Source organism: Doryrhamphus excisus, linkage group LG11 (assembly GCF_037039965.1).
Source record: "Doryrhamphus excisus strain RoL-2023G ecotype Guam linkage group LG11, RoL_Dexc_Guam_v1.1, whole genome shotgun sequence".
Taxonomy (NCBI): Eukaryota; Metazoa; Chordata; class Actinopteri; order Syngnathiformes; family Syngnathidae; genus Doryrhamphus; species Doryrhamphus excisus.
In genome coordinates this window covers 18,724,441-18,752,156 of record NC_136367.1, presented here as the reverse complement: position 1 = coordinate 18,752,156, position 27,716 = coordinate 18,724,441, and the positions used below count along the sequence as shown (strand labels likewise).

Below are 27,716 nucleotides of genomic sequence, written 5' to 3'. Positions count from 1 at the left end.
TAAAGGTACAATGCATTCCAATTGTAGTGTTCAAGTTGTCTTTGAAGACGCTTCATCTCTCATCAGAGCAAGTTTGAGCAACACAACACACCCACCTTTGGTTTCAGGTGTGTCCATGATCATTGTAATAACGGGATGGAATATGGACAATGATGATTCCACCCAAACGACTGTCGTTACCTGGCAGAGGTATCTTAATGACTGTCGTTTTGCACTACAAAAGAGTGAAACCATTCTTGTTTGGGGCGTACCTGTACACAGGCATATCAGTCTTAGGTTATGTAGTATGGGATGTGGGGGCAAACCAGAGTACCGCAGTACCCGGATGAAAACCACGCACGGGGAGATCATGTAAAATCAACGGAGATTCAAACCCAGATCTTCAAGATCCGAAATACCTCCAAGCCACTGTGCGGCAGATCATGCAGTAAAATGTAAATAATTATTATTTATTTTCAACCTCTAAGCCAAGAGCATACAAACAGAACAGGTTTAAGACAATAAGTTAAATTCAACCATGAACAGTTGAACAAGAACTCTGTCTTGCATGCATTGCTGCGTCATCAACCGAGGTTCATCTCAAAGCCACTAACATCAGTGCAGTGAGGTAAAAAAAAAAAAAAAATTTATCTCGAACCTAATCCATGTCAAACAAACGCCATAGAGCATCGGGAGGCATGGCGGCCCCTGCATTGGACGCAGTACTCGCCTTCTCTAAGATAGGACTGACACATTTGAGGATGTCAGAGTTGTTGCTCTCCTGAGACCAACAACTGAGAGGTGTGATGAAACATCCTGCAGCTTCAGTTGATCTGCCTTTTGTGTTTGGTTGAAATGAACCGCGACTGCTTACCTGGTTCACGTCAGAGGCGCTGCAGAGAGGCCTTGATCGGTTTTGTTGTTTGATGCCATTGATGAGAGGTTGACTGTTTTCATCAGAGACGTTGAGATTGGATCTCTGAAGAGGCACCAGAGCTCTCTTTTTTTTGCGCTTTCTGGAAACTCTAGATGTGGATTTACCTATTCTCACAGCCGCAGCAGGACGTTGCTTGTGCGATATATGGGAATTCTGCGCCACTTCAATCCCTTCGTCCTGTCCTGGTGACGTCTGCATGGCCGTGTCAGTGACCTTTCCAGGACAGAGCTTGGCTGAAGGCTCAGAGACCAAAGTATTAAGCAGCCGCAGGGCCTCCTCAAGCATGCTTTCATGATTCAAACGGGTTTTTTCATGCTCCTTTCTCAGATTCTCCACATCACTTTGCATATTTGAGCCAAGTTCTATGCTGACGGCTTCATTCTGAAGGAAACAACATAATCAACTCATCACTCACCAAACACAATTATCTGCAGTGTCTCCCATATATTCGTTTGCCTCATGGCAAATTAAACAATGATGTCACATACATCACCAACCGCCACAAATAAATTACAGTCCTGTGGGAAACACTGATTTGTCATCGCAGTCAGCGGCATACTAGTTACCTTCTGCACTCGCTCTCCCAACTCTATCATCATCTCTTTCTGTGAGTTCACCGTGTTCAATAAAGCTTCAAACTGCTGCAAAATGTCGCTCTGGATGCTGCTCATGTTTTGCACTGATGGAATAAATACAATAATGAAGCCTATAGTTAAGCTTTCTTCTACAATGACATGTACAACATGTAAACAGGGGATGTTGCATGACTTATCATTGGTCAAAAGGCCCCCTCTGCTGGCGAACAACACTCATTGGCTTGCTGCTTCACAGTCTGTATCATTAAGCCTTAATTTACCACCACCCAATCAAGGAACATACATGTTGAGGACAAATTGCTTAACTTTTGGAGGATCGTTTGGCATTCAGAGGTGTTTTCGTCTGTGCCCACCATTAGTTGCTGGATCTAAAATACACAAATTAAATGTGAGCCACATACAAAATAATAAGTACAAAATCCACACAATGAATGTGTAAAATGACTGACTTTGTTCAGAGTTTCTCGAATGTGCAGACATTCTTTTGCAAGCATGTTACTGCAAAAATAAGCACCACATATAACAATAATAAGAAACAATAATTAATAACCACACCAGCATGAATTTAAAGGTCCCGTATTGCAGTATTTTTCAACGTCTCAGAGGTGTCATAATACAAATATATTCCAATGGGTGTTTTTGAAGTTCATTAGCCTATGATTAGTTCAAAAATATTGAAAGACATGTTATACTGTATCCAGTATTGTGGTCACTAGGCATCAGTTAGATGTTAGATTACCATTCACACAGCATGGAGACTGAGGCAGGAGCCTCAGCAGACATGCCATGTCTGAGACTAGCTGGGAAAAAAAATTATCCTCTCATTCCGTGTGGAAGTGGTAAGTTTGTGGCTTCTTTGTCCTTCTTCCGCACTTTCTTTGAAGCACTTTTTTAGGTTTAGAATAAGTAATGTGATAAAAGTGACTATATAGGTGTTATTTCATGTCTACAGGGCTCTAAAATTGTTAAAATCAGCATTTAAAAAGTAATCAACAGGTTTTCTATGCCCGATCTCTGAAAATATTCAATTTCTTAATATTGAATCCTGCTTTGTGGAAATTCACCAATGAACAGTGATATGCTAATATTAATTGGTGCTTGTAAGCACTCTCTGGACACAGTTTAAAGTATTACTGTTAGAACCTCATTTCAAACTCAATTTTGCATAATAGGGGACCTTTAAAGTGAAGTTCTTTATTACAAATGACACCTTTTATGGATTGGGGGTGAAGTTACCTGTCATTTTTTTCTTTTGCTTTTTTCTTCTCCTCCTCAAAGGTATCAAGAAGTCCAAACGCTTTGTGTTTGTCCTTTGGGTCTCCAAATAGAAGCGGTTTAGAGCGGTAACTGGTCAAAAACTTTGGGTCACTTCCCTAAAAAGAAAGATACCTGGACAGTTATTCTTTATATCAAGCCAGCTGATTATTGTTTTTATTCAAGTCAATGTACAGTGTTTGAAAGAAAATGGCACTTCTGCCAATTCATAAGTATTTTAGAGATGCACACAGATGATGACTGTGTTTAGCATATTACATTGCCATGGTATTAGTTTGTTGCCATTGTTTAACTTTTTAAACGACACAACAAGTAACAGTAAAATAACATTCCATTTTATGTAAGAGCAAACTCACCTCTGTTGAACTTTGTTGGGAGTTCCTGGAGGACAAACTCATTTCCTGAGACAGGCCCTGAGAATTTTCTCGCCAAAATTGAGAGCCGAAGAAAAACTGAGAATCTGTGAAGTTGGTCCCTCCGTTGGCAGATCCACTTCTGTCAATATACAGATATAATATAATAATATAATACATAATAATACGTGTGACGAAAAGCTCAGTTTTGTAAGTGTTAGCTACCTGCTACCTGCCGCTGGCATACTCAGCATTTCTTTGATGTTCACCGTGTGATTCATTGCTTCCTTCTTTCCTTTGGATTAGACGTAGTTTAACATGTTTCGTACTTGATAGACATGACACACTTTATGACTTCCAAATTTTACGGTAAAACGGTACAATATGATTCACAGTTAGCATCTTGTGGCCAATTTGGCTAAATATGGACATTCGTATCTCCCGCCCATGGAACTGTCACAACGAGGTGTGTTTAGGTGTCTTCAGGGAAAAAAAAACTACAACCACGTGACCTTATGTCACTATAGCAGTGTACTTTTATTGTGAAAGTCGGATGTTGTCAACACATTTGTCCTCACGTTTCGACTTTTATTGTGACAGCTACACCCGGATGTTGATAAGCTGACTGAACGAGAGCAGTGCGGCGGACGAAACCACGGAGGTGTGTTGATGACGAACCTGACAACAAACTCTCTTGGTCGGAAGAGATCAGGGTTCCTGCCGGCCTTGTGAGTAAAGTTTATGTCGCCAATTTTGGCTGCTAAGTTGGTGTTTTGTAAATTAGCAGTGATGTAGCTTCTGCCTCAGTAATTCAGTCCTTATTGTTAGTTGTGTTTGCTAACACAGTCTGACACCAGTCAGGTGTAGTAGCTAGCCAACCACACCAGGAAATGTACTTTATCGATTAACCGAGCGTTTAAAATCAATAATGTAAATGTATCGTGGTAGACAAATATGTAACACGGACCACATGTTAGCTACAATCACAGCATGCACATAGTGTACTATGTCATCCCATTCCATGCATTGCTTTTGTATTAAGACGAAGATTTTATGTTATTATCTACTTTTATGGGGTTAAAGTGTAAACAGTCAAATGAATGGTGGAAGTGAAGCTAATCAAATCAGTACAATAGACACTTTGATTTATCCTGTCATCATCATCTGGCATGTTACATGTTCCTTCTGGGAATAGCAGAGTAGTAGTAGTTATTTGTTAACAATTTCATGTCTATATCTTGTTTGGGGGAAAAAAGCAAGTAAATTTGTACTTCTAAACATATTTGTATTACTTTTTGCAAATGCATCATGGACATTTGTCATTCCCTGTGTAACCCACCACTGCCACCAATAGACTGTAGTCCTGTGGGAAATACTGCACGTCAATGTTAAAACAATATTTTGTTTCACTTGACTGTACCTTACTCCTGACCTGCTGCACACAAAAGGGTGGTGAACATTTGTAACTTTATGGTGTATCAACAAAATATGGTACACTCCTTCAGGGGATTGGCAAGCACAGGTATGTATAATTTACACGAGACTACACTATAGAATGCAGTTATTTTATCATATACCATGAAACTGGTTTTTACTTAAGGTTATCATACCGTCAGAATGTCATACCGGCCCATGCCGAGACTGGACACATTCACTGTGGGGTTGTATCTGTATGTGTCCAAACGTTTGGAATGTACTGTTATTGATTGGTGTGTTTGGTTTCCAGGGTTCAAACATGGCGCTGTCATTCCTTTTGGTGCTGGCAGCAACAGTGATACTAATCAGACCGGAGACACGCGTAACCAAGGTGGGAAACTAACCAATCTTCTTTGCTCCGTTGGGCCATCAGCAACTGTGCTTTGTGTCCATAGGCTCTACATCATAACTCACTGGAGTGCTGCAGCGACAAACACAGGACAAACAGTTCATGTTCCAACGACACTCACTGTGAACCAGGTACGTTAGAGATGCTATTCAGGTCTGATATCATTTGGCGTGTGGCTTTATGGCTTTATTGTATCCTCCGTCAAAACAGATAAATGGATAATAAAAATCCATAAAACATGATGTACACTATGCTTCAGACTAATCAAGGTCAACAAATCAGCAGATAAGATGTTCAAAGGAAACCAAGATATTGCATCGTGTGACGCAATATCACATCATGAGTTGTCCTGGCTGGTCCGCCCAAATTATGACACCTTAAGTAGGTCATCCGTGGGTTGCTATGGCAGTGACTGGTGCGCTGTTCTCCTCATTAGCAGTCCTTGTGTCAGCCAAATGATTGCACACCCTTCATACTGTACATATTGCTGCATAAACGGACACGTTAACATTAATATAACTTCTCCCAAATCTGCTTTAGGATGCTTCTTCCGTGTCCTGGAGAGCAGCAGCACTGTTTGCATACAGTGTGACCCCGCAGCTGTCGACTCCGAGGACTTTACCAACTGCACCTACAGTAAGGAATCAAGTACAGCGGTACCTTGCTTTTGGATGAAAATTATTGATCAAAAATTTATTTTCATACACTGCTTCGTATCATTCCACCAAATCGAGTACCCAAACAAAGGATCCACATGTTGGTGACTAAATCCCCGTCAAGACTCGGTAGTGTTTTTTTTTTTTAGAGTTGGGAATTCTTCTGTCATATTTATTATATGAGCGTGGGTGGTTTATTTGTTTCTGGAAGGCACATAGAACGGTGAATAACTCAGCATCTTTCTCGTTACTTCCTCCTCCTAATTGCTTTTCTGTCATTTGTATTTTTTTTCTTTGCCATTAGACTACACAATGGACAGGAAAAACTATACAACAGTCACAACTGTAATGCCTAAAATTGGTAAGTTATGTAATATTTACTCATGAGTGTATGTTGGATTTTATTGTATTGCAATGTCATTTTTAGTTGGTTAAAATGTGCAATGAAGTTGACATTTTATCATTAAATTGCCATTGATATTATTTTAAATGTCAGCATAAGGAAAGATACACTGTATGTCTTAATTCTGCATTTCACATCATCGCCTTTAGATGGCATCATTTCCCCTTAACGCTCTAAGTTGCCACACCACAACAATTATGCATTTCCACATACATTATTATAAAACAGTAATGTAAGAAGTGAATTACATACAAGATTTAATCTAGATGTAGCTCGCTCGATAGGAAATGTTCTGCATTTGCAGGTTTTGACCAGAAAGACTAGTAGAAATGTGTTTATACAGTACAACATGTATGAGTGAATACGGAGAGCAAACAAGTCCTGTAGGTGAGAATAAGTCCGAAACTGCCACTGTGCTTTGTTTTGAGAGCAGGAGGCCCGGGCGTGGCCGCCTCGCTTCTTCTTGGAACGCTGTTGATGAGCCTGTTCCTGATCCTGTCTGTCGCCTCCTTCTTCTACCTCAAACGCTCCCACCGACTCCCAAATATCTTCTATCGCCGCAACAAAGGTAAGCCCGTACGGGGACGTACTACAACCCATATTGTTTCCACACGCAAGTACACATACATGTCTCCATATTGCACCATTATCATCTCCCAACTGTGGAGAAAAGGCTTCAACAGGTTCTACTGCATTGTTGTCTTTTAAAGATATACAATAATAAAAATGTTTGTATTTGTATTGATATTTTTTGTGCTTTCACAGCCTTCATATTCCAGCCGAGCGAGACGGTAAGTCCGCTTTGATGCTCTTTATGAAAAAAATAATGAGGCATGCGAGTTAAGGCAACATTCTTCCTTTCTTCCTCCCTTTCTCCAGGCTGTCATGATTCCCTCCTCGACAGGTAAGCAGCCGGTTGACTCATTCGTCTCACCAAACAGGTCACAGTGTCATTGTTGTACTTTTCTTGGTCACGTTTGCAGCGAGGAAACAACGCTACGTGCGACGGGAGAGGCCCTCTGCGGTGCAGAAAGGCAACATCGCACCCGCCACGCGGGTCCACAATGTGTAGGAGCAAAAGCGTGAAGGATTTTTTTTTTTTTTTTTTTTTTACTTCTTGGAGGCCAAATTGGTGTGAAACAAGGCGGGCACAAACTGTCGTGATGTCAGCTGGTATCCTTATTTAATGAAGCTCGTCACACTTGAACCTGACCTATTTTGCATTGACGCTGCACTCACAGATGGGCTCACACAGAAGTAGCTAGCTTTGTGAGAGTGGATTTTTTTTTTTTTTTACGTCTTAGCTACGAACCAAGATGGCTTCTGTTGCAATCATCACTTGGTAGCCTTTTAATCCGCACTCACGTTAGAGCGATGTATTCATTGCTTTGAGGCTAACGTGCATCGACCGTCGAGGCCAGTGACCTAGTTGGGTGATGGTGACAGAGCAGCAGCATCATCATCATCAGGGCCACCCACTGAAGTCTGTGCTGTACTTTTTTTTTTATATATTTGTGATTGTATGAGTGTTTTTTCTCTATGTTGCTTGTCTCCCATTAGCCAAAGTGAATGTATTTGCCAAGTACACACAGCCTATAATTATTGGAATTGATTTACAGTATTTATTTTTAATAAGGGGTCAAATTATTCAACTTTTCAATCAAAGTAAATCGATTTTCAAATTAATTAATGAATGAATAATCACCATTTGCAAATCCTCACATTCGAGAGGCTGAAATCGGGATATTTCCATTTTTACACCAAAAACAATTGAATACCAAAATAGTTGTCGATTTAATTACATAATCGTATAACCATAGATTATTCGATTAATTGCTGCAGCTCTACTTCTGATTAAATAAATCCTTCTTTCAAACAGTGCATGCAATATGGATAGTCAAAATTGAACAGCCTCATTCGTCCTTCATCACACACTTTGTCAGTCTCTCTGTCTCTTTTGTTGTTGCTCTCTGAATCAGCATTCGAATCTGAAATCGAGCATTGGCAGCCTTTTAAAACCTGTTACTGATGGCGGACGGTTGGTTGTCCAAGCAGTCCAAATAGAAGCTGTAGTCAATCCACACTTGATCAAGCTTACTTAAGATTTTTCTGATTAAAACACAAAAACTTCAAAACAGGATATTAGCTTCCACTTCACTCGTCCACGTTTTAGCCATAAATTAGTTGCATCACTGCAGAGGCCGCAGGATTCAAAGCGCAAGGATAAAGTAGCGTCTTCATCGGAAATCATGGTAATTAGCATATACACCGGCAGTGAATATTTTCATTATTGATGAATAATTTAATATTCTAGTATTATTCAGATTTTGTCATTTCTAGCAAAGAGATACACATTCAACAAATAGAAACGCACTTTAATTTATAAATAATTGTGGGCTTAACTGTATATACGTTTCCAGTATGCTGCAGTAGAAGTATAGTAAACACTTCAACTTAAAGACGGGAGATTGGTGCACTTTATTAGCAAATGTCATACCAGCTTTTTTTTTTTTTACTGAGACGCTTAAAGTAAAAAAAATGTTGAATCTCTGGCAAAACCTCAAATCTTGACTTCCTTTGCCAAATGCTGTTGAGAGAATCAAACGGAATGACGGAATGTGCCATGATTGGGTGTTCCAGTGGCCTTTTTACGGAATGTACCACTTCTTAAAACAAGGCTGCTATCTCATATTTGATATATTTTGACAGCACTTGAGATTGTCGTGACAAGCACACGAAGTGGAGCAAAAACGAAGTGATCACATGACTCATTTTTTCCCATGTTGCCTAGTGTGTATTGTAAGCGGAATAAACGTTTTCTACAGATGATATTGTTTTGTAACGTGACCGTGAGATGAATGTTTGCGGAAATAAAGCACCTTCCTGGAAGAACGAGACGAGTATTAGTCATGTCGTGTTTGTGTTATTGTTGGGCTGCAGAACGGCTTCTGGTTCCAATTGACTGCTAGAAGGCTTGAGGGCAAATAAAGTAAGGAGTAGCATGCAGTGGCTTTATTGCACAGCACTCTGCATCGAGACATGCATGAATGCCTGCAGCTTCAAACTTTTTTCCACCAAGAGCTGCATTCTGAAAATTAAAGACGAAGGGGGCCACTTGATTTTTTTTATATTTTTTTCCATTTAGCAAAAAGGCTAAAAAATGGCCAAATATTTCTATTGTTCTACTACAATTTGATGCTCATCAAAATTGATATGAACACTCACAGAGGTACGTTTACTAACAATTCTGTTTAACAGGTTAAATCAGGGGTGGGCAAATTACGGCCCGGGGGCCACATCCGGCCCGCCAAGTGTTTGAATACGGCCCACCCGTTCTTTCCAAAGTATTTCATTGAAACTTAACATACAACCTGGCATCATAGCTTGAGCCAACCTTTTGATGGTTTAAGTAGCTTTTTTTTTTTTTAAATCAATTTTGTTATTTAATGTGGTCTCCTGAAAAAAGGGACACAAGCACATATCGCAGGTTGCATGACACATTTACAGATACAATAATTCCAGGTGGACTGTTACTTATAAAATATATAGTCTAAACCCCCGTCAATTTTGTTAAGTCAATGCGACCCGCGAGTCAAAATATTTCTTACACCTCCTGAATGTCAGATGATTGTGGGGGGGGGCTGAAATGTCATACCTCTGGACATAGAGGGAAGGACAAGTTCCCCAGCAGCTCCATGTGACTGAACGTACTGGTCTATTTATAAAAGCTGTTTGCCAGGCACCAGGCGGCCATACGTGTGTAAGGTTGAAGGGACGACAGCGCAGGAGCCGTTGTCCTTGTATACTTGCAGGTATGCAACCATAGAATCCTCACTAACGTGTGCCTAAATACTAAAAGAGGGTACTTGAATATGCATGAAGACAGTACTGTGCTGTATAAGGAAAAAGTGGCTTTCTTTTATTGACTGACTTGACTAGGATTTTCCTCGCTTTTACATGCACGTTTGTGACACATTGGTGTTGTGGCCTACTATAGGGGCTCTCCACGAGGCCTTCATCTGCACATACACTAAGATGTCACAGTATTACGTACACTTGGATATCATATCATGAGAGCACTGCAGCATTCTGACTTGACAATGATGGAAATGCTCATTTTTGATTGATAGTGATTACATTTTATTATTATTTTATTATTATTTTATTGTAAAATTATTATTATTTTATTTTTTATTATTATTATTATTTTATATTGCTGTTTTTAAGGACCTACTGCTAAAGATGCTAGTCAAAGATCCTTCATATGACAGGAGCACTCTGCTGTTGTTAAGGACCTACAGCTAAAAATGCTATTCAAAGATCCTCTATGTGACAGAAGAACTTTGCTTTTTAAATACCTACTGAAAAAAAACGCCAGTCAAAGATTCTTTATATGACAAGAGCATGTTGTGTTTTTAAGGATCTACTGCTAAAAACGCTAGTCAAAGATCCTTTATATGACAAGAGCGCATTGCTGTTTTAAGTACGTACCGCAGTCAAAGCTATACTGTATGTCACCAGCTCTGTTGTTGTGAAGGACCAACCGCTAAAAATGCTAGCCAAAGATCGTCTATATGACAGGAGAGCTCTGCTGTTGTTAAGGACCTTCAGCTAAAAATGCTCTTCAAAGATCCTCTATGTGACAGGAGAACTTTGCTTTTTAAATACCTACTGAAAAAAATGCCAGTCAAAGATTCTTTAGATGATAAGAGCATGTTGTGTTTTTAAGGATCTACTGCTAAAAACGCCAGTCAAAGATCCTTTATATGACAAGAGTGCATTGCTGTTTTAAGTATGTACTGTAAAAAAAATAAAAAACACTAGTCAAAGCTATACAGTATGTCACCAGCTCTGTTGTTGTGAAGGACCTACTGCTAAAAATGCTAGCCAAAGATCGTCTATATGACAGGAGAGCGCTGCTGTTTTCAAAAACACTACCCCGGTACTCACTGGTCTCTGTCTTATGTCAAGACAAATGAAGGTGTTCCACATTTAGCTCAGACATGTTGCTGTCCAGACAGTCGGGTCCTTTGAAGGACAAAAGGCAACATAAACGCCTGCTCACTGACCTTTTGTGTTTCAGCACCCAGGGAAGCATGTGACGTGTCGGAATGGATGACTTGGATCACAGCATGCGCATTGCCGAGGAGGACTGGTCCATGTTCTACCTGGAGAGTGAGGAGTGTTGCGTGCCGCAACCTTTGCTCGCCCGTCTTGACCCCTCATCTTCAGTCTTTGATGAAGCTTCTGCAGCCTTTAACAGTCAAGGTGCTGAAGGAGGACGAGAGGAGACTATCAATACGGATGACAAGGTCCAAGTAAGTGATTACGCAGGACTCACTCTTCTCCGAGAAGAAGTGGACGTGACAGCAGAACATATCCCGGAGGAGACCAGAAGGTGCATCATAAGCACACTGGAGGCTGTAGTCAGAGACGTCGCTCGATCGCTGGAAGCAGACGTCAGATGCGAGGATGCCGGCGGAGTTCCTCTGAGAGCAGAGGAGAAGGAGCGCTGGTTTGTGACGGTCAATGACGGTCCGGTGCCTCGCCGGGCCCGTGCAGCTCCTCTGAAAAAAAAAACAAAGACAAAAAAAGAACATAAGAAGCACTGCATGTGCAGAACTGACCAGGAACCTATGAAAGATAACGATGGAGTACAAACACATAGAGAAAGAACCCAGCATGATCATGAGATAATGGCAAGCAATGAGGAAGGAATTCTCCATGATGATGATGGTGATGATGATGATGTACTACAGAACAACAGAAAGGGAACCCAACTAACCCTTACAGCAGAGGCCCTGCATGTTGATACTAGACAGAACATCACTAAAGAAACCATCCAAGATGAAGATATCATGAAAAGCAGTATAGAAGGAACCCTACACAATGATAAAGAAATCCTGCATGGTGATGACATCATGCAAAACAACAGAGAAGAAACCCTCCATGAAGGTGATATCATGCAAAGGAACAGAGAAGGAACCCTGCATGAAGATGATATCATGCAAAGGAACAGAGAAGGAACCCTGAATGAAGATGATATCATGCAAAGGAACAGAGAAGAAACCCCGCATGAAGTTGATATCATGCAAAGGATCAGAGAAAGAACCCTGCATGAAGTTGATATCATGCAAAGGAACAGAGAAGGAACCCTGTATGAAGATGATATACAAAGGAACAGAGAAGAAACCCTGCATGAAGATGATATCATGCAAATGAACAGAGAAGAATCACTGCATGAACTTTATATACAAAAGAACAGAGAAGGAACCCTGCATGAAGATGATATCATGCAAAGGAACAGAGAAGGAACCCCGCATGATGAAGATATCATGCAAAGGAACAGAGAAGAAACTCTGCATGAGGTTGATATCATGCAAAGGAACAGAGAAGGTACCCCGCATGAAAATGATATCATGCAAAGGAACAGAGAAGGAACCCTGCATGAAGTTGATATCATGCAAAGGAACAGAGAAGGTACCCCGCATGAAAATGATATCATGCAAAGGAACAAAGAAAGAACCCTGCATGAAGATGATATCATGCAAAGGAACAGAGAAGGAACCCTGAATGAAGATGATATCATGCAAAGGAACAGAGAAGAAACCCCGCATGAAGTTGATATCATGCAAAGGATCAGAGAAGGAACCCTGCATGAAGTTGATATCATGCAAAGGAACAGAGAAGAAACCCCGCATGAAGTTGATATCATGCAAAGGATCAGAGAAGGAACCCTGCATGAAGTTGATATCATGCAAAGGAACAGAGAAGAAACCCCGCATGAAGTTGATGTCATGCAAAGGAACAGAGAAGAAACTCTGCATGAAGTTGATATCATGCAAAGGAACAGAGAAGGAACCCTGCATGAAGTTGATATCATGCAAAGGAACAGAGAAGGAACCCTGCATGAAGATGATATACAAAGGAACAGAGAAGAAACCCTGCATGAAGGTGATATCATGCAAAGGAACAGAGAAGGAACCCTGCATGAAGATGATATACAAAGGAACAGAGAAGAAACCCTGCATGAAGGTGATATCATGCAAAGGAACAGAGAAGGAACCCCGCATGAAGATAATATCATGCAAAGGAACAGAGAAGGAACCCTTCATTTTGAGAACGTGGACTCAGATGGTTTTCTTGATAGTTCTGAGTTCTTTGCCCTTCAAAGTTCTGGTTCTGAAAGCTATCTCTCTGCTGCTGACTCATTCGATCTCCTTGAGGAGGATTTCTTTAAAAACCAACAACCGGAGTGCTCAGCCTTGTCTCCATCATGCAGCTCTCATCCAAACGTGAGCTCTGGTTCTGAGAGCCTGCATACCAGAGGAGCAGTGACCTGTAGTGACCAGGCTGGTGTTGGGAAGAACTCCATGTCGGATCGTGACACACACAGCAGCAGGACTGTGGATCCTTCCGGAGAAACTGAGCTTCTAGTATGTGGTGGTTCTCCAAGAGCTCAGCTCCTCCCAGAGGTGATCGTTACTCCCGTGGCCGACAGCCCTGAAGCCTACGCCCAAGCTGCAGGCCAGAAGTCCTGCGTCTACGCTATCTCTGCCTTTTGGGACGAAATGGAAAAACTAACCATCAACGACATCCTCCAGCTGAGGATGGTAAGAAGTCCAACTCCCGCCGAGACGTCTCATATCCCAACACAAAGCAGCCCTCTTGTAGATCCTGAGGAGCATCATCTGACCCATGAAGGCCTCACGGACATGTCTGACACCGCCGACTCGGACTACTTCACGCAGGTCGATGACTCCAAGGCAGATCGCTCAAGCTGGGATTTTTCCGTGTGTGATTTTGAAGACGATTACTGGCAATTTTTGGGAACCAGTAGGAACACCAGTCCTGACCTGAGCTGTAAATCCAAGGAGGCGGAGATCGAGAAGGAGGAGGAGGGGATGAGGAGGCAGACCCCGGTACCCGAGGGGAACTTTGCAGGACCACAGATAATCCAGAGACGAATGACAAAAACTAAAAGTATGCAAAATGTACAAGCGTTCAACACTGAGGAGTTATCTCTGGAGGCTTCTCTCCACACGTCTGAGATGCGTGTTCATGGTGACGCTCTAGAACCTTTCACACAGGGAATGGTGGAATCACTGGAATGCATGGACCATGATGTGTCATTCCCGTCCCACAAGTGGAAACCCATCCCGATCTTCTCCTGCTCTCATCCCACCGTCAGAGAACTCACCCTCCCCGAGTGGAATCATCCCTTCCTAACCGCAGACACCATTTCCCCCGCCCGAGTGGTGCTGCACCCTCACCTCCACGTTGGTGGGATGATCTGCTACTCTGACAAAGGCAGCATCTGGTGTAGAAGGTCTGGACAAACCGAGGAATTGAGCATCCTTGTGTCCAGGTTGGAAAGAGACCTCAATCCTGAACACGAGCAACAGAGGATTCTGGGAACAGTACAGGCACCAGGTAGGTGTGGGCTCCCTTTTCCAGGGATGGAAGTCCAAGATATACAAGCAACATTACCAATTAGGGATGCTCCGATCGATTCCAACCATCCATGAGTGAGATCGCCCGATACAGATCACATTCATTCATTCATTTCCTACCGCTTATCCTCACGAGGGTCGCGGGGGTGCTGGAGCCTATCCCAGCTGTCTTCGGGTGAGAGGCGGGTTACACCCTGGACTGGCGGCCAGCCAATCACAGGGCACATATAGACAAACAACCATTCACACTCACATTCATACCTATGGACAATTTGGAGTCGCCAATTAACCTAGCATGTTTTTGGAATGTGGGAGGAAACCGGAGTTCCTGGGGAGAACCGGGACACAGAGATGGCTGAGGGTGGGATTGAACTCGGGTCTCCTAGCTGCGAGGTTTGCGTGCAGCACGCAATTTATTTATGATGAGTGTTATTGTCCAGGGCCACGGATGGACAATTCCTAAAGAATTCCTAGATTTACCTACCTGGTAAATAGGTCATCAGTTCATGCCCAAAGACTAGGTGGGTCTTGAACATGAAATAGACTAGTCTGTGGCTCCGAGTTACGAATGTAACAAGAACGATCTTGTGGCGGAAGCTGATTTTATCCTTATCCGATCTTCTAAATTCAGCTGATCCCGATCCTGACGATTGGACATGGACATCCTTAGTAGGCAACCCTACACGACACAGCACACATGGATGGTTTGCCACCGCATGCTGATCAGTTTTTGCCATTGGCTTTGAAAGGCATTCATCGGCACATGCCGATTTTACGGAAATCAGCCCATACTAATCGGTGGCCAATTGATCGGAGCATCCCAGTTAGGAATAACAAATGTTGCCTTCAGCGAGAGTCGTGCAGCAGTCGGACTTGTGTTTGGTCTGCATCGCCTTTGCTTCCTGGGTACTTACGTCCTCAGATGCGGAGTCATCGGATGCCTGGAAAGCAGGTAGGAAACTTAAGTTAGTGGAGCTGTACCTCATGAAGGTCGATCTAATGACATCCGTTTGACCTTGGCTGATGTTATCCTTTGCAGCTCTGCTCGCAAACGTGAGCGCCCTGTCAGCGATACGGTACCTTCGACAGAAAAGGCGAAGATGAGGAGTCCTCTATATGGCATCACCGCGTGTCATTGTCGTTCAGTTCACTGAGGTTCCATTCGTAGAGAACATTTATTCCATATCTTCAATCAGTCGTCCACCATATAAAGATCACAAAGAGATGACTGGTTGTTGAGACGATTACATTTTGTGTTCCTTCATGGGATGAAACCAAGGTCAGCCTGCATCTTTGCACAGCTCTAGCCACTTTTAAGTTAGCTGTTACCATACGGACCATTACTAATGAGAGTGAAGCGGCTTGTACAGTTTCCATGGCAGAATGGCTGTGTCCAAGATGGAATGAAATGACGGAGGCCTGAAAGTCAAGTCCGCATGTATTTCTGACAAATAAAAGTATTGTACAGTCAACAATCTGATTATCTTTGAACATACAAAAGCAGGGGAGGCGTCACCTTACACACTTAAGGACAACCAGGCTTTTATATTGGACTGAGTCACAAAACAATGCAGCTACATTTGTAAATGTTTTATAACTTTGCATGCATGACCTTAGCATGATGCTTGCAACTGTTGAACATTATTACAAAAACTACAATTATAGAATAAAATAATGATAACAGTTGTAGCTACTACCGCTAATCATTTATGTTAACGTCAGGTCATGTGAAGACAAATGTAAAATACATTGCAATAGAATATGTTCACAGTAACAACTACAGTTCCCATGATGCTCAGGGTGCCGAACACGGAAGTCAATAAAGATTCGGAGGTATACAGAAATAGATGCTAGTATGTTCATGAAACAAGCACACGTATAGTGTTTTGAGGACAAGATATAATGAGCGCAAAATTGTTCACACTTGAAAGTACGTACCGTGATAGTGATAATGAGCTCTGAACTAATCCCATTCCTTGTTTTAAAAACAAAATGCCACTGTGGTAAAAAGTCCCATTTGCATTCTGAAGACGAGAAGCTAGGTGGGTACTGTACCGTTAGCTAGCCAAATAGCTAGCTAGCAGCCGCTAGTGACAGCTAGCAAATCGTGGAAACAAAGATGCAAAAAAAGTCCAACAGCAATAGGTTTGATAAGGGTGTGATCAAAATCAAACACTGTGGCATGGATTGGCATTTAGGTTTTACAGACTAGTTTTGATTCTTGCAACAATATGGGAAAAAGTGAGTTGCTTGTCGGCTCAATAGGGTGTTGGCAACCCCACGTGACATAACGCACGCGTAGAGCTTGCTGCATGCGTATTGGTTTTTGTGATGGCCTTCAAAGGCATTTAATTTTATTTATGTCTGACATAAAAAGTTATCCGATCCCGTGTGGAAGTGGTACATTTTTGGCAAGTTTATAAGAAATGAATTTGAGACTAGTTAGCTTGCGGCTGTCTCCAGTCCCTGCAGCATAAGAGTTGCAATGTGGTGTAAACAAGAAATAATAGCAGTTTAAGGCATGTTATTTCATGTCGTCAGGACTATAATAATGTTAAAACTGTCATTAGAAAGCCAAACATGTTTTTCCAGTGCTCTGACTCTCTAACACTGAATCGCTATGATGGACAACTGCATAGTTCTACATGCATAAACAATTCTAAATGCATAGAAATAACAAATGAAAGGATCAATAAACATTTAAGGTTATATTTACCTTCAATTCAAAAGCACATTTTTTCTCAATAGGGGCGCTTAAATACTCAGCTTGTTTCCACAAAAATAAAGAAAGCAAGGTGTCACTGCGGAATATTTATTGAAATAAATATGCAATGGATACATTTTATATTAGGTCACATAAATATTAGATTTCAAGGCAGTTTCTTTTTTTCCACAAAATCAATGAAAAGATTCCGTTTGTCTCCAATTCTCTGATTTGTATCAAATAACAAACTCTTGCTGTGGGGACAGATCATGTTCAATGAATCATAATAATAATTATTATAATAATATCGTGTTACAACTTAAGGTTTCCAGCATTAACCAAGGGTCACATCTACTGCTAAGAGTACTCATTCATATAGAATATGGTCAACATTTAATATTTACAGGCTCAAAGGTAGGAGTGAATAAAGCTTAGGTCGTACTGTGAAAAGATATCTTGATATATAAAATTTTAGGATTTAGACAAACATTTAGTAGAATTAAGGAGTAAAACCAACCTCTATTATCTTTTCAAAGTCTAAACATGACGTGATGCCACTTGCTACTCTAGTTTGAGTCATGCTAGTTCGTTAACACTCATTCAAACAGCGGTTTAAATGTCATTCTGTACAAGGAAATCATTTATACACAATGGTATATATTTAAGGTCTTGCCAAAGTCTGCTTCCGGGTTACCAGCGCTGCGTTGTAGCAAAGTTGCGTGGCTGCATAATATGAAACTGTTAAACAGCAAGTTGGTGAAAGTCCATCACTTTGAAATCTCACAGGAACGCGTGAGACGGCTCATAAAAGTAGAAAGTCAACATCTTCGCCAGACTTTAGCAGTCCTGTTAAGTGCTGGAGGAGGAATGCACATATCCATACACATATATGTTGTAAAATACAGTATCAAAACAAAGACGTACAGGATTTTACTCTGTGATAAGTACAGGTGCACCGCATGGAGCTCACGACGGCTTGTCGCCTTCTTTCTTCAGACGGCTATTTAATTAAAAAAAAAAAACAAAAAACGTTATTTACTGGATTGAAACCTCAACACGGTGAAACACCTCACCTGTAATAATCTTCCTGGCTGGGCAGTGGGCCTCCATGCAGGTGATGCCCATGCAGCCACTGCTGCTCCATGGCCATCCTCTGCAGCTCTGCAGATTGAGCGTGCATGGCCTGAAGCTGGTGGGCGGCTGACATCTGAGGAATCGGACCCTGCAGCTCCCGAGGGTACGCAGCACCTACGAAGATCATAAAGAAGTGTTCTAAGTTAAGGATGGAAATAAATTGTTTAAAAAATGATATTCATTGGGCGAAATTGAAGCAATTGAGGCAAATCGGAGTGCACGCCAGCAAAAAAAAAAAAAAGACGTATCAGCAACTTGATGGACTTGAACAATTTTGCTCATACTCGCCAAATCGTGTTCTGTTCCGCAATCAAGTTTGGTACAATTGGAAAAGGCAGGCCAAGAAAAACAAAAAGAGATGCACAGTATCTTTTCTGCGGTAGAAAATGAATGAATGATACCTTTCTTGCTTCGCAAAACCAATAATTTTGATTGAACTGTAGTTTGTACACACCTGGAGGTAAGAAGGACTGGAACACATTTGGATTTGACCAGCTGCTCCTGTTCACTTGTCCTAATGAAATATCATGGCATTACTACTCCCACATCACTACTATCAGGAGAACCAGAGTATAGAGCAGAGGGAGCCACCTGCTGTGGCCCAGCAAGATGCACTGTATTCGGGCACACGCGCCCGGCAGCCAGCATGATGCCCCGGAACTCTCAGCCAAACTTTTTGCACTTTTGTCTTTTTTTTGTTTTAAATTATTGTTTATCAGAGCTATTTTTAATATCAGATATTGACCTATACTGGTTTGATGTATGCTGCCCTCAGTGGAAACAGTGTGGATACCCTTGCTTTAGTGCAATCATTCCTCACAAGTTCTTAATGATAACAAAGACATTTTATAAAAGAAAGTCTCAGAATAATCCAGAAGTCAAAACCCACATCACGTTCGCTAACCCGCGACTTCATTGGGAGGCGTGAAATTCGTGGAACCTACCAAACAAAGGGTGACGCAGCATCTCATGGTCATGTGGAAGATCAGTGAGCAAAGAGTTTGGGATGGGGCCTCCAGGGAAAGGGAAACGGGCCAAACGTGGTCCAGGTGCCAACGGGTCCACCAGAGGATGAGGGCTTGAACCTGTGTGAAGAAACATGAGATACAGGCCACCTGATAAACGACTTATTAATAATTAATAACCTCACCTTGACCGAGGGGGTCTTGTTGGTGGAGGTGGAGGTGAGAGTGGATATGCGAGTGTTGGTGATGATGCGGCGTCACGTTGAGCATCTGAAGCCTGGCAGCAGGGTCGGGGGCCACGGAGGCCATCCTCTCGGCGTGGAGCCTCTCCGCGGTCAGACGCTCGGCGTAGCTCAGCTCCGGACGCAGCTGAGTCCCAGCCAGAACCATCCTCTCCCGCTCCAGATGGTTGAGCCCGGGATGAAAGGGCGCAAAGTGATGAGGGGGTCCGGGTATGTGGGGCAGAGCCAGAGCCCCGTGCCTGGCGAAGTGCTCCATGGGGTTGGCCGATGGATGTAAGGTTTCCAGGTCAGGAGGTTTCACCTCAAAGCCGGGCTTCATCCTCTCACGGAGCTCCCTCTCGCGGAGGTTCCTCAGCTCGCGCTCTCTCAAGCTGGGCTCGGCGCTGTACAGGCCAGGCATGTGGTAGGCCAGCAAGGGGTCCCCGGGACTCAGGGACACGTAGAACGGGTGGTTGCGGTTGGTGGGCGACATGACATGCGGTCGGGCGTATTCGCTCAGCGTGCGTAGAGCAGGGGTATCAGGGCCGATGTAGGGCGGCACGGCAGCGACGGTGGTGGGCGGCTGCTCAAAAACGGAGCGTCCATGAGCGGCCATCTGGGCCTCACTCATGCGGCCGTCATGAGAGGAACTGGATCCTCTCTGGAAACAAAAAAATTGCAAGATAACGACTTTGTTGCTTGTTAGCTATGCTAGTGTGCTAACGTGTTGTGTGTGATGTAACGCTGCACATTGCAGTTACAGTGTATGTGTAAGTAGATTAAGTGGATTAAGTGGATTAAGTGGACAATAGCGCCTCTTGGAGACACATATTCTGTCAGAGACCACTCAGAGCTAAAACAGTTGAAAAATACTACCATCAGGGACCACAAAGACTCTCTCACTTACTGCGTTTCTGTCTGCCTCCCTCTCTCGTTCGCGCTCCTTCTCCCGTTCACGTTCTTGCCGAGCGCTGAGTTCCGCCTCTCTGCGAGACTTCTCTATGGCCTCCTCCCTTTTCTTGGCCAGCTTAGAGGAGGAAAGCGGCGTGAAGAAGAGGTCGGTCCGAGCGCAGGAGTTGTAGCCGCGATCCAGATGCTTGATGAATCTGACATGAACAGCAGGAGTGCATTCATTAGGATTGATGCTTTTGGCACTTTTAATGCACAATTTATGTGACACTTTAGTATTCGGTGCATCAACATTTCTGTCATTGTATTATACAAGCAACAGATCCCGTTGCAGCTGCACAAAAGTCAGCTATGTGAACAACTATACCATTAATGACCCCAAATAGACAAATTTGCATACGTGATTCTATTGTATTCTTCTGTTCGATCTCATGTACTGGATGCTGTGTTGAGAGGATAAATGGTAGCTGCACATTGTGCTTCCGTATTTCCACAATCTAGTCAGGAGCTTAGCACAAGTGCTACACAAATATACTGAGCAAACAATCATTTGTTTATCCATGGTTCAGCTACATCGTTTGTGCTGTATGAGACAAACTGGAGACGCACCGTGCCGACTGGCTGGCGTGGCTCGCCATGTTGATGACAGTCGGTTCAGGCGAAGGACTGCGAGGTGGAGACTGCGGGCTCTGAGCTTCCTCCATCTCATCCAGGGGCTCCTCTTTGATCTGAACCTGTGGCGCTGCCACTGTGGTGCTCGGAGTCGGTCTGAGCGGAACAGGCGGGAAGGAGGAAGGCTGCAGACTCGGGACGGGGCCGACAGAGGACGAAGCAGCAGAGGCGAGGGGCTGCGAGGGGGCGCCGCATGAATGAGGGCTGCTTGTGCTCTTTCCAGCATGAGCCTGCATCTGAGAAATGACCGGAAGCTGGCCGGAAAGCGGCTGCACGGGCGGCGGCTGTGGCATGAGCTGGAGAGGAGGAGGGGGTGCGCCTGGAGGATGCTGGTTGGGGAGAGAGTTGAGGGGCTTGAGAGCAGGTGGAGGGGGAAGGTTGGAGGGCATCTGGGGGAAGGGTGGAGCGGACTGATGTGGACTGGTGTGTTTGTGGGAGGGTGGAATCGGAGTGGTGGGAGGGGGCTTGATTTGGGGCTGCGACTCCCTAAAGAAGGGTGGGGGTCGCTGGGTGGGCGGCGGCTGCGAGGAGTTGAGAGCGGGTGGCACCTGAAATGCTGAAGAAAGAGAAGATTCCACTGACGGTAGAGATGGTGCACCGGAGAGAGGATGAGGGCAGGGAGCTGGGCGGCTGCCTGGCCCTGAACTGGCAGTGGACTCCCCAGATGGCGCCTCATTGGGGTCTTGAGATGGAGGAGATGGGCTAGGAGCAGGGCCAGCAGAGAGGGTGCTTTGCGGCGGAATAACAGCTGCACCTTGAGAAGGGGGCACCTGCAGGGGCGCTGGGTCAGCCTGGGCAGCCGGCTGGGCAGCAGGCTCCGCCGGGACAGCGCTCGGTTGGGCAGACGAGTCGGAGTCGCTCTCGTTGCCCTGCTGAGGGCTGGGAATGCTGGGGGAGGAGCTGCGGTTGTCCTGATCAATGTCTTTGGTGTCGCTGCTGCCGTCGTCCTGAGCGCTGCGGCTTTCTGAGGAGCTCTCCTCCTCCACCTCGGCCTCCAACTCCGAGCGAGAGTCCTGCGGATCCTGGAAGCAGACGCAAAATTGATGAGTGACTTTGTGACATCGCTCCTGCGCCGACTAGTTTGTGATAACACACCTGCTTTTGCCGCCTGTTTCTCACCTGTGTCTTTGGCCTTTTAGGTTTGACTTTCTCAGGCTCGTCAGGCTCCTGAGGAGGACTCTCCCTGACCCGTTTCATCGTCTTTGGTGTTGCTGCCTCCTCTTTCACTTTCTGGGGAGGAGAATATTGAGCCATCCATCAAATGTCAGAAGTTTAACGTTTGGATTATCAATACAGCAATTAACCACATGATTCATAAATACAAACTGGTTGGCAAGAGGGTTCACTCTGTGCGCCGGTCTCAATACCTGGGCGTGTTGGTTCTATAGCGGAATGAACAGAGTGAGTGAACCCTCCTGCCAGTCATTTTGTTTACTGAGACTTGATAGTCCATTTATTCGATTGTTTTTATTTTCCTGTGTGGTTTTAATTTGTTTTTTTTTTTATTACATTTTTGGGTCTTTTTTCTTTTTACTGTTTTGAGTCCATTTGATTTCCATTGGGTTATTTTGGGGTTAATTCATTATGTTGTTTATTTTATTTAAAAGCTCTTGACATTCCAATTACAATGTTAAATACTCTTGACAAATTAAAGTTTATTTCTTTTTATGCTGTGTACTCACATTATTATCACATAAATTATCATTGCATTCTTGACAAAATGGTCTCAAAATAATGCTGACAATAATATCATTTATCAGCAATAATTTGTGGGACAATTATCGTCCAGCAAAATTTGTTATCATGAAAAAACTGGTAGATGTTGGCTGCTTTGCTTAGGTAGTGCAAATACTTGCGAATACTGCGAATGTTCTGCAAGCATTGCATCCAACCTACTTCCTACTTTGACATTTCAAGCCACGCCCATGAAACACAGTAGCTATGTTGGTGTTTACCTTGTTAGTCTTCTTGGTGGAGTCATTCTTACTGTCTGCGGTGGAACCTCTCGTTCCACTCTGTGAATTCTGGCTGCTGGCCTGCTGATCCTCTCTGGTGGGGGAACCTGTGAGCCTCCGGTGGCCGCTTCTTAAGGATGACAACTGCTGCATGTGCAAGACAAAGCGTTTCTCTCAGCGTTTTACTGCTAAAAAACACCAACACTGATGTGGGAGTGTCATGCTCACAGGTGCTCTGCTTCTCCGTGTCCTCATGCCGTGTTTACTGTTCCCCTCCTCTTCCTCCTTGACAGGCTTAAACATGAAGGACGCTCCTGAGGACTTGGGTGCTGCCGGCAGACAGCCGTGCTTGTTTTCGTACGTGCGGCAGGGTGTGCATAGCAATGGGTTGTATCTTCCTCCTTGGTGCCAATCCTTTGAACCTGTATATGACGAGCCAAAGCGGCCTTAGGATGTTGTAAGTGTAATTAACAACCACCACACTGCTCCCAAATACAAGTCGTACGCACGTGTTGTACCGCAGTGGCTGCAGCTCTTCACTTCCTGCTCGCTATCTTCACTGTCCAGCTCCTCTTCACTGGCTGAACTTGCGTCAACTGGAGAGCAAAATGAAGACTTATGAGTCCAAGTCCACAAGCTTAGCATGAGAGATGATGGCACACACGGGCTCACCTGAGTAATTTCGAGACGGCGCGCTCACTGGAGCTGCGGCCGAGCGAGTCTTCGCCTTGCGAGACGATGGCTGCCTGCGTTGCTGTCGGTAAGCTCGCGTCCCTGCGGCCTCTGGAGTTTTTTTCCAGTGGTAATAGAAGGTGATCAGCTCTCCCTGTTGGTACAGATACCGCTTTGGAACAACAGTATTTTGGCTTTATGGTATTCTCATGATGCAAAATGTTCACTTACGGTCTTTTTGCCCGGTAGGAAGTCTTTCCGAATCCGGAAAAAATTCTTTCCATACTGTCTGAGGCCTTTGATGAAGCGTTTCTGGGAAAAAAAATGATATAATCCAAAGTCAATTCTCCAATACAATTTGCTATTCTACAAGGCACAGCATTTGAAGCAATGCTCCACCAACATTCCAACATGAATGACAGTAATTAACCTACCACATCATCCTCAGACCAGCACTTCTCAATAAGCTTGGGCAGAGGCTTCTTTACCAGACGCTGCAGAGCTTTTGCGGCGTCGTAATGACTCGCATGCAACTGTGAGGGGAAAAAAATGACAATTAGTGACTTAGCATTGCAGCTGACATTCTTATTTGGGTGCAAGCTGTTGATGACGATGAACACAAGATGAGCTTCTCTACCATGTTGAGAGCATTCAGGGTGGTGTCATCCCGAGATGCTGCCAAACATCCATCCTCCGTGGATCCTCCATCGCACATTCCCGCAAAGGCTGCCATGCTCCTAGAAGAGCAAATAAAATAGACCACTGTTATAACTTTTATGTAGCGCCCAAAGACAAAAAATGAAAATCAATACAATCTCCAACCCTGCCATGACTGAAAATAAATCAATGACCTGTCAACATTTTTCAAGGCAGTCACTTAAGATTGCCAAAGTTGCGAATCAATCGATACGCGTGTCAGTGCCACTGACCTGGCCGCTCTCAGGTACATGAGAAGGTCGCAGTCATTGACGCCGGGCGTCCACATCAGCTCCTCGCTGTCCGTCTGAGCGTGGGAAGCAGGTGCGGGCCGAGGCTGCAGCTCAGGAAGCTTTGCCTTGCAACACAGAACAATTGGAAATATCCAGTCAAATATGAGCCTTGCACGGACTGATTTTTCATAAGTAGAAGCAAATACAATCCAAAAATAATGAGGGTTATTCCTAATAACACAACTAACAGCTATAAAGTCTTGAAGTATGTATAATATTTTTTTTTACTATTCTGTATGTCACAAAAGTCAAATACAATGTCAGCAACCATATTTATTACTGTACATCTTCTCAGGAGACAAATGAAACTTGGACATATTTTAAAATGAAGCATAAGTGCTGCCAGCTCTGGGGAGCTGTGGTTCTAAGCAGAGCATCATCCCGTCCTATAGGAAACTGGGCTGCATGACAGTTTTGCAACATATGCAGCCAAGATATACAACAATGGCTGTGCATTGTCTAATTTTCTGTGCATAGTAAATTCATACTGCTGTAGAAGCTTTACACAGACTACTCTAAAGAATAGCCATGTTTACTTTCTTTGGTATTATTCCTCCAATGAAATTGTGAATACTTGTATGGAAAAAAATAAGCATTTAGTACATGTAATTTTTTTTGTCAGCTATAGCAGGGTGTGTACCTGGTGACTTGGCCCCACTCTTATCTCGCCTTGAGTGCTGTTCAAGCTCCTATAACAAATGTAAAAAAGGCACGATGATAATAATTCAATTTGCGTTGCAGTGATAAATGATCACAGTGTCAGAGTGGTTAAGAACAAGCAGAAATCAAGGCAACCTTGATGGGCTGGGAATTAACAGGCGATTAAACATGCACGCGCGCGCACACACACACACACTCAGCTGATTATCTCTGCTTCATCTCTTCAGTGATCTCATTAACACCAGGCCCCGCCCACTCGTCAAAGTGTCATCCAATCAAAGCCCGCGGCCCGCCATGTTTCCTGACATTAAGCCAGTGAAATACGACGCCAGCGGACTCGAAGGCCTGTCAATCAATCACACGGCTTTAATTCTTGCAGTCAACATTACAGGAACAGAGCGTGCTTTGAAACAGTCTGACAGTGAACTCAAAAATACTCCTGTGCGTGGGCGATGGTGCTCATCGACGTTCGCATGCACTTGACATGTCATATGTATGTGCGTGCGGTTGTGGCGACCCACCAATATGTAAATACACTCCGACCATAAATGGCGTTTTAGTCGTTAAACACGTCTGCAAACCAAAACGCCACACTATGTATATTTTTTTTGACATACATGCGACCCGTTATTTGTTATTTGTGCCGTTTTCGTTAAAACATAAAAAAACCGTGCTACCTAGCTAGCCTGCTAACAAGATCGGTGACATTAGCTCGCTATTTGGCTAGCTTGTTAGCCACAACTTCGTGACCACTGACACGCTCCGTGCACAGTGGCGCCTCGCAGACACAACATGGCCATTAAATGCACGCAAAAGGGAGCGAAAAAACAACAAAGCGATTACCTCCGAGGGCTGAACAGGTCGTCCATGTCGAGGGATGTTTGGCTGTGGCTTGTTGACACTACGCAGCTCAGCGGGCGACACATACACACACACGCACACACTAACTATGCCAATCCCCTATTACATGGCTATTCAAAATGGAGGCGCTGTAGCGGAGGGAGTGTTTTTTTTTCCTCTCTCCAGTGCAATGACCTCAGCAGCCACAGCGCAGCCTTTAAACTTGTCAAGTGTACATAAACTCAATCTTAACAGCATACACCCTCGCATCGCATTATAGTGACATGTAGTGAATCGTTATTATACAATGCATGAATATAATCTATTATATTCCATGATGCATGCGTGTAAAGTGTATACTGTATCGCCCCAGTCTGCAGATGAATAACTATGGACGTCACTAGATCTATTTTAGGCTGTCTTGAGCCCTTTTAAAAAGTTTCTAAGAAATCTGTTTGTGTACTTAACACAACTCAGAAAGTGGGATGCTGGGAAAAGATAATACAAATTGTTATTATTTCATTAAAATAAAGCTAGGTGGCCATTAGGACCCAGATGGCTTGTCTTACAGTGACTTCCTGTTCAGTGCAAAGTAAGATTCAAATAAAAATAAATAATTGTCTGTTAAGCATAGTTAAAGCTCCTGAAGCTGATAAAGTGTTTATTAGATGAGGACTTCATTATCATCCTTTTTCCCATATCAATTTGTAATAAATGTGATGTTTACCTACGTTTACAAAAGAAGTAAAATACAATATTATAATTGTTTATGTGTTTATCGACCCAGTTTGTTACTTTTGAATAGCAGAAGCAAGGCAGGGAGTCTTCCATAAAAGCCTGGGAAGGAAAAGACAGCCAGATGAGAAGCTCTGATAAATTCTCTTCAAAGAATCAATTCATTGATAAAGTCTGTGTTCCAGATTTTCCTCGACACATCGCTTGATCCCATATCTTCCACTCCTAGTGACGTCCCGTTGTTAATTAAAGCACATCACACCAGGGGTGTCCAAAATGTAGCCTGAGGGAAATAATTATTATTATTATGAAATGCACATATTTTGCAAGAGGATTTTTACACAAAAAATGTCCCTTTGATAACCACTGAACGTAGCATTTGTCCACCAGATGGCTCTGCTTTTTCACCTTCTTGTGTTTTCTGTCAGGGTACATTGCTACTGACAGTATATGTAAAAAGAAAGTATGTTTGTTTTGCATATTCTTAAGTGCGGAGTTATGTCAATTTTTAAAGGGTTTTTAAATCTTTAAATTCCACCCAAAATATTAATAAACTAATACTATACATACTGTATTTCAGGCTGAAGTACTTTTAAAGATTGACTGTCAATATTTTACTGCAGTATGAGGGAATTAGGATTAAAAATACTTAAAAAAAATAATTTTTTAAATCCTCCAATGAGATGACAGATCCACGGCCTTGCTTACAAAGCCAGCTGGGTTAGACTCCAGCATACCCCTGACACCCTAATGACAATTAAGTGACATAAAAAAATGGATGCA

At 43.3% G+C, this 27,716-nt stretch overlaps 4 protein-coding genes across 8 annotated transcripts; 2 read left to right on the top strand and 2 right to left on the bottom strand.

The window, feature by feature from the left end:
* Positions 1 to 391: 391 nt before the first annotated feature.
* On the bottom strand, positions 392 to 5,185 carry ccdc36 (coiled-coil domain containing 36). 2 transcript variants are annotated; one of them, XM_058076640.2, is made up of 8 exons: positions 4,965 to 5,185; positions 3,366 to 3,436; positions 3,144 to 3,282; positions 2,749 to 2,885; positions 1,962 to 2,010; positions 1,796 to 1,880; positions 1,483 to 1,595; positions 392 to 1,297 (listed from the first exon to the last, which is right to left on the bottom strand). In XM_058076640.2, exons 2-8 carry the CDS (start codon positions 3,419 to 3,421, stop codon positions 638 to 640), a joined length of 1,239 nt encoding a protein of 412 aa, XP_057932623.2. In that variant the 5' UTR covers positions 3,422 to 3,436; positions 4,965 to 5,185; the 3' UTR covers positions 392 to 637. The 2 variants fall into 2 exon arrangements, with proteins under 2 accessions (XP_057932623.2, XP_057932632.2); XM_058076649.2 differs by lacking the exons at positions 1,483 to 1,595; positions 4,965 to 5,185 and having other exon boundaries at positions 1,866 to 1,880; positions 3,366 to 3,611.
* Positions 3,736 to 8,916, top strand: lg11h1orf159 (linkage group 11 C1orf159 homolog). The gene is made up of 9 exons (XM_058075094.2): positions 3,736 to 3,868; positions 4,867 to 4,947; positions 5,012 to 5,096; positions 5,506 to 5,601; positions 5,926 to 5,982; positions 6,458 to 6,592; positions 6,790 to 6,815; positions 6,904 to 6,928; positions 7,008 to 8,916. Exons 2-9 carry the CDS (start codon positions 4,876 to 4,878, stop codon positions 7,094 to 7,096), a joined length of 585 nt encoding a protein of 194 aa, XP_057931077.2. The 5' UTR covers positions 3,736 to 3,868; positions 4,867 to 4,875; the 3' UTR covers positions 7,097 to 8,916.
* Positions 8,917 to 13,397: 4,481 nt separating this feature from the next.
* perm1b (PPARGC1 and ESRR induced regulator, muscle 1b) lies at positions 13,398 to 15,934 on the top strand. Its single transcript, XM_078794701.1, has 3 exons — positions 13,398 to 14,457; positions 15,328 to 15,429; positions 15,517 to 15,934. The coding sequence occupies exons 1-3, from the start codon at positions 13,398 to 13,400 to the stop codon at positions 15,579 to 15,581; spliced, it is 1,227 nt and encodes a 408-aa protein (XP_078650827.1). The 3' UTR covers positions 15,582 to 15,934.
* Positions 15,935 to 17,275: 1,341 nt separating this feature from the next.
* Positions 17,276 to 26,366, bottom strand: rereb (arginine-glutamic acid dipeptide (RE) repeats b). Of its 4 annotated transcripts, none has more exons than XM_058088274.2 (18): positions 26,202 to 26,366; positions 25,339 to 25,387; positions 24,639 to 24,763; positions 24,347 to 24,446; positions 24,144 to 24,242; positions 23,941 to 24,021; positions 23,710 to 23,863; positions 23,547 to 23,633; positions 23,266 to 23,459; positions 23,038 to 23,184; positions 22,178 to 22,312; positions 21,020 to 22,104; positions 20,409 to 20,607; positions 19,466 to 20,162; positions 19,260 to 19,400; positions 18,770 to 18,829; positions 18,255 to 18,429; positions 17,276 to 18,181 (listed from the first exon to the last, which is right to left on the bottom strand). In XM_058088274.2, the coding sequence occupies exons 1-18, from the start codon at positions 26,282 to 26,284 to the stop codon at positions 18,148 to 18,150; spliced, it is 3,645 nt and encodes a 1,214-aa protein (XP_057944257.2). In that variant the 5' UTR covers positions 26,285 to 26,366; the 3' UTR covers positions 17,276 to 18,147. The 4 variants fall into 4 exon arrangements, with proteins under 4 accessions (XP_057944257.2, XP_057944264.2, XP_057944273.2 ...); XM_058088281.2 differs by having other exon boundaries at positions 22,202 to 22,312; positions 26,202 to 26,365; XM_058088290.2 differs by lacking the exon at positions 18,770 to 18,829 and having other exon boundaries at positions 26,202 to 26,365.
* Between the last annotated feature and the right edge of the window lie 1,350 nt (positions 26,367 to 27,716).